This window comes from Eptesicus fuscus, chromosome 6 (genome assembly GCF_027574615.1).
Source record: "Eptesicus fuscus isolate TK198812 chromosome 6, DD_ASM_mEF_20220401, whole genome shotgun sequence".
Lineage (NCBI taxonomy): Eukaryota > Metazoa > Chordata > Mammalia > Chiroptera > Vespertilionidae > Eptesicus > Eptesicus fuscus.
The window spans coordinates 18,451,419-18,460,894 of NC_072478.1; the positions used below are offsets into that span (position 1 = coordinate 18,451,419).

A 9,476-nucleotide genomic window follows, 5' to 3' on the forward strand; every position below is an offset into this window, starting at 1 on the left:
GAGGGGATGCCCACACCACCATTTTGGGGTATATACCTGCCCCTCAGTGGAATTAATGAGTCATATGGTAACTCTATGTTTAATCATTTGAGACACTGCTGGACTGTTTTCCAAAGTGGCTGCACCATTTCACATTCCCACCAGCAGTGTAAAAGGATTCCAATTTCTCCACATTCTCACCAACACTAACTTATCTTTTTTATTGTAGCTACTCTAGTAGTGACTTATTGTGGTTTTGATTTGCATTTCCTGATGCCTAATGATCGGTATGGTCTTAAATGTTTAACACATATCAGTTCTATTTCAGAAGGGAGGTCAAATTAGTTCCATTTTGAAAATGAGAACACTGAGTTATAAAGAGATTAAGTCTGCCCGGACGGCATGGCTCAGTGGTTGAGCATCAACCTATGAACCAGGAGGTCACGGTTTGATTCCCGGTCAGGGCACATGCCCGGGTTGCGGGCTCGATCCCCAGTGGGGGGCATGCAGGAGGCAGCCGATCAATGATTCTCTCTCATCATTGATGATTCTAGCTCTCTCTTCCTCTCCCTTCCTCTCTGAAATAAATAAAAATATTTTTTTAAAAAAGAGAGATTAAGTCTGTTAGCTAATGGTCTTGCCCCCGAAATGGTCAGAGCTGGGGCTCAGAAGCATACACCGGGGAGGCCCATCTTTTCCAAGAAGGAATAAAGACCTAGATTGGAAAGAGAAGACCAATTTTAGCTGGCACCAATGAAAGGAGCCCAAAGCGATAAATACGTTGTTCTCAGGTGGTTAGGAAGGAACAGCCAGCGTGAGAGAACTGAGGAGACATGTCGTAAGCTCGACAAAACTGGCTGTAGGGTCTCAGGCTGTAGATGCACTGATATGGAAGTGTCATATTCAAACATGAAGCTATTTGCCCTAAAGAAAAGTGTGACTCCTTTTAAAGCCAGGTTCCTGGGTTATATTGTGAAGATCTAGTTAGAAGAATCTGGGAACATTCTTTGCCTCCCCTATAAATTGTGAAGGAGTCCCAGATGATAAGACTGTTGTCTCTCTTGAGTTGTCACGTATGAGGGATGTTTAAGTGGCCAGCAAGCTGAAAGATCACCCCTCCGCTGATAGCCGTAGGCCACAGTACAAACTGCGGTGTGGTTGACATAGCACTTCATCTCCAACTCTATCCCCCAGCCCTCTCCAGCCCCCCACTAGCTCCCTGGCTGTTCCTGCAATAAACCAAACGCACTCTGACCTCAGGAGCTTGGCACATGCTGCTGCTTCGACCCAGAGCAACCTTTCCTTCCTCCTACACGTCCCGAGGTCTGACCTTATATGGCACCTCCTCAGGAAAGCCTTCCCTGGTTTCCCATGCTCTTTAGCTAATCACAGATCTGGAAACATCTTGAAATATACTGGTTGTCCTGGACAACAGGTAAGAATGCATACTGTGTGAATTTGAAAGAACTGACGGCAAAGGCGGCTTCTGGATTATATCTGATTGTGGTTCCCCGTAGTCATCAGAGAGAAAAACAACGTGTTCTCGTTTGGTTGACCAATGTCAATGCCTTCTGAAGTTTAAATAAACGTTATTTTTACTCCTTTAGTTGGTATCAGATGTTTTGTAAATGGAAAAACAACCTAAAAGGTTCAATTTAGTGAATATGTGTTGTTTCTGTAAGTGGCAGATTCTGGGCCCCACGGAGTGAGGCAGGGCTGTGAAAAGTGCAGTATTGTATCCTGTCTTTATTTCAAATGTTGATATGTTATTCATCAGGAAAATTTTGCATTCACTTTTATTTTTAAAAATATTTCATTACATGTGACTTATCTTGATCCCTACATTTTTTTGATGGCCCCTTAAATTTGGTAGTCAAGGTGAATGCCTCATTGCCTGACCCCAGATTCCTCCAGACACCCACCCCTCTCAAAAAACCTTGCATTTCTTTTCTCTCAAAGGACCAATAATTGAAGCCATCCTTAACTTACCTCGTGATGGAAAATAGGAATAAATGCCAAAAGGTCGGTGCAAACAGCCAGGGTTTGGGGGTTATTGACCCTCCACACCACAGCCCAACCCCTCTGCCCACTAGTGTCCGCCAGGACCTCACCAACCCCCAGAGACCCTATCCTCCTTCCCCTCCATTATTTAGCTTCCACTTTCTGAAACAACCCCCCCCCACCCCCCCACCCCCGCCTAGCTGTTTGTCATTCTTGCCTAATGGTCCCCTCTGTGCCACATTCTTTGGTTTCCCCAAGGCAGGGCCAGAGCCCAGAGAGGTGATTAAAGGACCTGGAGAACAGAGCATGGCTGTTGATGGGGAGATCTCCAGACTTCAGGGGCCCCACCTGTGCTAATTATAGACCCCTCTCCCCCAGTGTTCCGGTGTGAATTGTTGGAGGCAAGGGCCAGCTTGAGAGATGCAGTTGCCGCCTTCACCTCTCCCGTTCTGCTCTTCCCGAAATGTTGACCCTACCCCCTTGCTTGTGGATGAAAGTCCGGTCCCCTCCTCAAGGATGTTTCACCCCCGCCCTCCTCTGTCCCCAGACCAGCTGCCTCTGTTCGACAGCCAGAGGGACCTCTGTGAAGGGAAAATATAAAAGGTCACCCCTCTGCTTATAGCCTTGGAAATACAGTACAACCCCTAGTGTGGTCCCTTCGTGCTTCATCTTCAACTCTATGCCCCAGCCCTCTCAGCTCTCCAGCCCCAGTGGTTCCCTGGCTGTTCCTGCAATAAACCAGGCACGCGTGGACCTCAGGAACTTTGTACCTGCTGCTGCTTCTACCTGGAACACCTGCTCCTACCCATCCTTAGGTCCGACCTTAGATAGCACCTGCTCAGGAAAGCCTTCCCCGATTTCCCCATACTGAGCCACCATCTCTACTATCAGCCCTAGTAGCAACTCCTTTCTTTTCTTCACAGCTTTTATCACAATTTATCACATATTCATTAGCGTGATTAGTGGTTTAATAGCCACATCTTGCCCTCTCAAATGCAACCACTGAGGTCAGTGGTCATGTCTAATTAGTTCAACATGGTATCCCGCCAGTGGTGTCTATAAAAGTGCCTGGTGCAGAGTAGGTGCTCCATAAATGTTTCCTGAGTGAATACGGTGTCATTTCTGAACCGTTGATATTTGGGGCTGGCTCCTTCTTTGTGGTACAGTCTGTTCTGTACACTCTAAGATGCTGAGCAACATCTCTGGCCTTGACCCACTAGATATTATAGCACATTTCTCTCTCCTGCAGTTCGAACAGAAACAAAAATGTCTTCAGGAACTTCCAAGTGTGCTCTGGGCAGGGGGAGCACTGGTGAGAACCCCTGGAATATAGGAATGAAGGAAGGCCTGGCCGGTGCACCCCAAGCTACAGCAGTCATGCCTTTTCATGTGTCCCCATCTTGAGAGCACTGATATTTGTGTGTATCGTTCCACCCAGCACCATGGAAACTTTCAAAGACAGGGACTAGCAGCAAGCCCATCCCTGTACCCAGAACCGGCACAGGATTTGAGACACAGAGGCCCACAAATATTAAATAGATCGAGAAAAAGCTGGCACTGATCGAGTGCTCACTGTGTGCCAGCCACTGTCCATTGCCCTGCAGAGAGGATGCTATTTAACTCTCAGAACTGTCCTAGAAGTGGAGACACACCCTAACCGGTGTGGCTCAGTGGATGGAGCGTCGGCCTGAGGACTCAAGGGTCCCAGGTTCGATTCCGGTCAAGGGCATGTACCTTGGGTGTGGGCACATCCCCAGTAGTGAGTGTGCAGGAGGCAGCTGATCGATGTTTCTGTCCCATTGATGTTTCTAACTCTCTATCCCTCTCCCTTCTTCTCTGTAAAAAATCAATAAAATACATTTTTTTTTAAAAAAAAAAAGAAGTGGAGACAATATTATTTAACCCATTTTCATGATGGGAAACTGAAGCTAAAAGATGAATGTGATTTAACCAAGGCCACTTTGTTTCATCATTTAACCACTTCCTATCCCTATCTGCAATTCAGAGCATCTCTCTCTCTCTCTCTTTAAAAAATTTATCTTTATTGTTGAACGTATTACACATGTCCCCTTCCTTCCCCAATTGACACCGCCCCCCCCCCCCTTCCCTTACTCCCCTCCCCTCCCCCAGAGCATCTCTCTATCTTTTGAGAGAGCAAGGTCTCCTTTGCATCTGCTGTGGGATGGTGTTGAGTCCTAGGACCATAGAGAGCAGGCTATTCCTGGAGCAGGAGGTTCTGGGAGGAGGGAGAGAGTGAGGAAGCTCAGGCGAAGGAGTGCTTCTCGCTGTGGCGCCCCCTGCTGAACCACAGCCCTCTTCATGAGGTCCCACTTCTGTTGCACGGATACAAGATGAAAACATCCAAGTAGGTGGGTCCAATTGGTCATTTCCTCAACTCCCTCCTCTCCCGCCGGTCCTAAGCTCACCAAGCAAAACATGAAATTATAATATTATCCTAACTACGGCTTCAACAGCCTGGGGATTAAAAGCTCTTGGGATCCTGGAGTGTTTAATTTGAAGAGGGACAGCGGACCCACAGACCCCGCTGTAGGAAGACACGGTGTGAAGTACTGGAATCAGAAAAGATTTACATTGGAAACCTGGCCCTACAAAGTGGGATCTTGGATGAGTCACGCAACGGTTTTGAGCTCCAGGTTTTCCTCTCTCAAATTACGTGGATGCGAGTTTGTCTGCCCTGACCCTCCATTGCGAGGCCGTAATGAGACCCCGTACGTGCAGTGTTAATGGGAAACATGCTGTATATTCTACAAAGGAAGATGCTTGGGGCTCCCCAGTTTTCACTGAAATTGTTTTCCAAATCCTCCCCCTTCATGTTAACACGGGATGTTTTCACGTTCTAGAGAAAGAATTCAGCTTTAGGACAAATGATGAATAGTTGACTTTTCAACTTAAACAGGAATGCACATATTTCCTTTTTTCTAACTGTGGCTACTTTGACCAATTTATTGCTTGGGCATTTAAATTATATTTTGTTATGTACAACAGTATCACCATAAACTTGTGTCCATTACGTATTATTATAAATTGTTATTTTAAAATAAATGTATAAACTTATATTAAGAAACAACTTAAGTTTTCAAGGAAACCTTATTTTTTTTAATTGATATTATAGTTGGCATATAACATCGTATAAGTTTAAGGTATACAATGTGTTGGTTTGATACATTTATATATTGCAATATGATTATCACTATAGCATAAACACCTTTATCACGTCACTGTTAGGGTCGCCGAAGGAAGAACGCACGAGGCCAACGTGGTGAGGGACTATAAATTTATTAGGTCATCCGGAGACCAGATGGGCTGAGCCCCAAAATAACGCCAGCATCCAGGGACGGGGAGTCAGAGATTTTAAAGGACTCTAGGCAGGCTTTTTCTGGGAGGAGAATTTTCTGGACAGTCCAGATCCTGGGAAGATCCAGAGGGGAGGGGAGAGGTAATGGTCTTAGCAAGTGGAATGTGGTCTAAGCAGAAGGAATGTGTGGTCTAAGCAAAAGGAATGTCTGTTGTGAAGTGGCCTAAAGGCCAGCTCCCAGGGGAGGGGTATCGACTCAATTGTTTGACCAAACCAAACAGTCACATCGTTATAATTTCTTTTTTTGTGGTGGGAACAATTAACGTCTAGTCTCTTAGCAACTTTGAAGTTCATAATATGGTATTGCTAATGATCACTATATTGTGCATCAGACCTGCAGGACTTATTCACATGCTGGTTACAAATGTGTACCCTTAAACGTCTCCCCATTTCCCACATCTGTCAGCCCACCATTTTACTCTGTTTGTTTGTTTTTTACAAGTAAGGCTTTTTTATGTTCCACATATAAATGATATCATACATGTATGTGTCATTCTCTTGAATACACACATTTTCAACAAATTATAAATACTGTGTAGTACAGTCGATCTGAAATTCCCCCCTCATACCCGTGGGTAGGTCGCATTACGCCGGTGTGACCATGGGTACACCTTTATCCTGGGCTCTGCACTCATTATGTGGCTCAACAAAGAGTACCCTCCCCATCCCCCACCCCCCTGGCCCTGAACCACATCACCCTCTAACACAGCAGGCGATTTCTCATGGTGGAGCTTGGCCCCTTGAACTAAGTGTAGAGACTTTTCTGTTTCTCTGCAGCTGCTCAAGCTTCACACTTAACATGCAGAGGTTTTCTTGACTTTTTCTGTAAGTCTGCTTATTACTGTTTCTAACGGCTACTGCACGGGTCTGTGCAATGCTGAAATTTAGGGTGCTTTGGTCTCCGCTGCTAGAATCTGGCTTAGACTTTTGCAGTCTTACCATACCAATGTTGTAGCCACCTGTTGCTACCTAGTGGAGGGTGGGGGTCTGACAGACTCCATTTTTCCTTGCCATATAGGTTGATGGAAGTGGGAGTAATTAGACCACCCTGGCTTCTGGCAGACAAAGAACAGATTCCAGGTTCAATGCTACCTGACAAAGCATCCTGCAACCAATTGAAATCATTGAATCTGCTTTTCTCTGTTCTCATCTCATACATACTTCCACCCTGAATACATCCTTGATGCTACGTAACCATTTGAATGTTGCCTGCAAGCGTCTTTGCAAAGCTTAAGCATCAGACAAATATCGGTTATTACGTGTATACGGGGTGCCATTTCTGATGGTAGCATAGGTAACCCAACTCACCTGTTCCAAGGAATTCCTCCCAGGTTGTCGCATTTTTTTCTGGTTAGAACTTAGGGAAGAAGGTCCTCTTCATGGCGCTCTTCAGCTCCTTGTTCCTGAGGCTGAAGATAATGGGGCTGAGGAAGGGCGTGAGCACTGTGTAGGTGACGCCCATCAGGGTGTCTCCTTCCAGAGACTGGGGACCCTTGGACTTGAGGTAGACCACAGAGGCGAAGCCATAGTGCACGACCACCACAGTGAGGTGGGACGCGCACGTGGAGAAGGCCTTGTGCCGGCCCTCAGCGGAGGGGATCCTCAGGATGGTGGCTATGATGGAGGCGTAGGAGAGGAGGATGAGGAGGCAGCAGCCCAGCAGGGCCGTGATGCACACCAGGCCCACGCCCAGGGCCACACCTGGCACGTTATTTCCGCAGGCCAACTTCAACAGTGGAGGCACATGACAAGCAAAATGGTGGACCTCATTGGGCCCACAGAAAGTGAGGTGGAAAATTGCCATTGTCACCACCAGCCCCATGACGGAGCCACCAGCCCAGGACCAGGCCACCAGGCAGGCACAGCCACGGGGACTCATGAGCACGTTGTAGCGCAGCGGGTGGCAGATGGCCACGTAGCGGTCATAGCCCATGACCGTGAGCAGGAAGGAGTGGGTGAAGCCAAACGTGAAGGAGAAGAACATCTGGCTGGCACAGGCCACGAAGGCGATGGAGCGGTGGGTGGAGAGCAGGTCGGCCAGCATGCGCGGGACGATGGCGAAGGTGTAGAGGATCTCGGAGGTGGAGAGGGCGCACAGGAAGAGGTACATGGGCGTGTGGAGGCTGCGCTCGCCCCAGATGGTGGCCATGATGAGCAGGTTCCCCAGCAGCGTGAACAGGTACATCAGCAGGAACAGCAGGAAGAACATCAGCTGAAGGTGGGGGAAGGTGGAGAAGCCGATGAGGATGAATTCAGACACCGTTGAGAGGTTGGCTCCGGGCATGGAGGCTGTGCCTGGGGGGAGGTGTGACAGGGAGAGGTCAGCTCCTGGCTGGAGAAAGGTCATCAGCTTCAGGGGCTGCTCTGATCAATGACAGTGGCATTGAATGGGTCCTCACTCTGTGCAGCCTAGGATTCAATCCTCTACTCATCCTGGTGAGGAAGGTGCTGTCTTTATGACCACCACTTTAGGTATCTAGAACGTACTCATTGGGAATATTGGGGTGCAGAGTCTAATTTTTTGAGGCGAAGCTGTTAAAATGGCAGAGACAAGACTTGAACCCATGGCTGGCTGTCTCCAAGGACTATGCCTCTAGGTTTCCTCCTAAAATGAACATGTTCCTTCAGAGCAGCCATTTCTGCTCTGCCCTCCTGCCCGCTCCCGATAAATCCCTGTTCTTCTCACAGCTTCAGATACCGTGAGCCGTCCCTACCCCATAAGGACAACTCCTTGGACCAGTGCGCATCTCCAACTTAATATGAATCAATCAGATTCTTTCTCTGGAGGTATCCACGTCGGAAATCAGAGGCAGGGGACTGTGTGGGAATAATGTTCTGGTTTTCTCCAGCTCCCATGAGCCGTGTCAGGACGTTCTGAGGCAATGCAATTAGCCATTAGACAAAGGGACGTGGGAGTCGGCCAACATGAGTTAGAATCCCTGCTCTGCCTCTTGTATAAACCTGAGAGAGTTTCTTCACCTCTCGGTACATCCATTTGCCCGTATCTACCTCAAACGGCCTTCGTGAGAAGTAAATGAGCTATCCTTGCAATGTGACCTGGCACACAGTCGGCGCTACCTATGATAATTAAAACAGTGCACTAGGTGAGCAAAGGTACATTAGTCTACGCTCAGTAAATAACACCGATTTAATGAGATCAGTGTTTCTTTATGAAGAACTTACCTATTGTTAAATGATCTTATTTTATTAGACCATGTAAAGTTTTTGAAAGGCAGTAAACCACTCATCTCCTTTCTGCCTCTATGGATTTGCCTGTTCTAGCCATTTCACGTAAATGGGATCACACGATATGGGCCTTTTGGGGTCTGGCTTCTCTCACTCAGCATGTTTTTAAGGTGCATCCATGTTGAAGCGTGTGTCAGTGCTTCATTCCTTTCCATGGCCAAACAATATTGCATAGTGTGGATGGACCACATTTTGTTTGTCCATTCACCAGTGGATGGATATCTGGGCTGTTTCCACTTCTTCACTATTGTGAATAGTGCTGCTGTGAACACTCATGTAGCAGCTTAAAGCACATCAGTGATTGCCAGGGGCTGGGGGGATGGGAGAATGCGGAGGGACTGCCAGTGGGTATGGTGTTTCCTTTTGGGGTGGCAAAAAGTTCTGGAACTAGACATAGGTGGTGGTTGCACATCATCATGAATGTATTTATTGCCACCGAATTGTACTATAAAATGGCTGAAATGGTAATTTTCTCTTATGTGTATTTCACCACAACTTTAAAAATAGGAAAAAGAAGACAGTAAATGCCTCTTTCGTGGACTTAGATCCTTGATCAAGCCCTGAGAGGTTGATACCGAGACACGAAGGAGGGACCAGACACTTTGGTGGCTGGAGGCTGCATTCGCCAAACATCACTGGTTTCCAGAATTTCTTGGATTCCCTCTCCTGGAATCACTTGCATCCTTTCTCTACTTCTGGGTCAGCGCCTGCCTCTAGGGTCCCCAGAACAGTGGCCCCAACAGCCCTGCTCAGTCCTGTCACTCTGAGATCTTACAGGGATGAGTCAAAGTCAGTGACTTGGAAACAAGAGTCTCCAATGGGCGAGACCAGGGTCGTTGGGCTGTGCTCACAAGCCTCCATGCTCTCCAATGTC

The 9,476-nt window shown here is 47.4% G+C and overlaps 1 protein-coding gene across 1 annotated transcript; it reads right to left on the bottom strand.

Moving 5' to 3' along the window:
* Positions 1-6,707: 6,707 nt before the first annotated feature.
* Positions 6,708-7,640, bottom strand: LOC103300901 (olfactory receptor 10H1). Its single transcript, XM_008157832.2, has one exon. The coding sequence runs from the start codon at positions 7,638-7,640 to the stop codon at positions 6,708-6,710; it is 933 nt and encodes a 310-aa protein (XP_008156054.2).
* Positions 7,641-9,476: the final 1,836 nt, after the last annotated feature.

What these genes read in the sequence shown, in the direction of transcription:
- LOC103300901 (XM_008157832.2), bottom strand. Translation starts at nt 7,640, where the DNA reads ATGCCCGGAGCCAACCTCTCAACGGTGTCTGAATTCATCCTCATCGGC.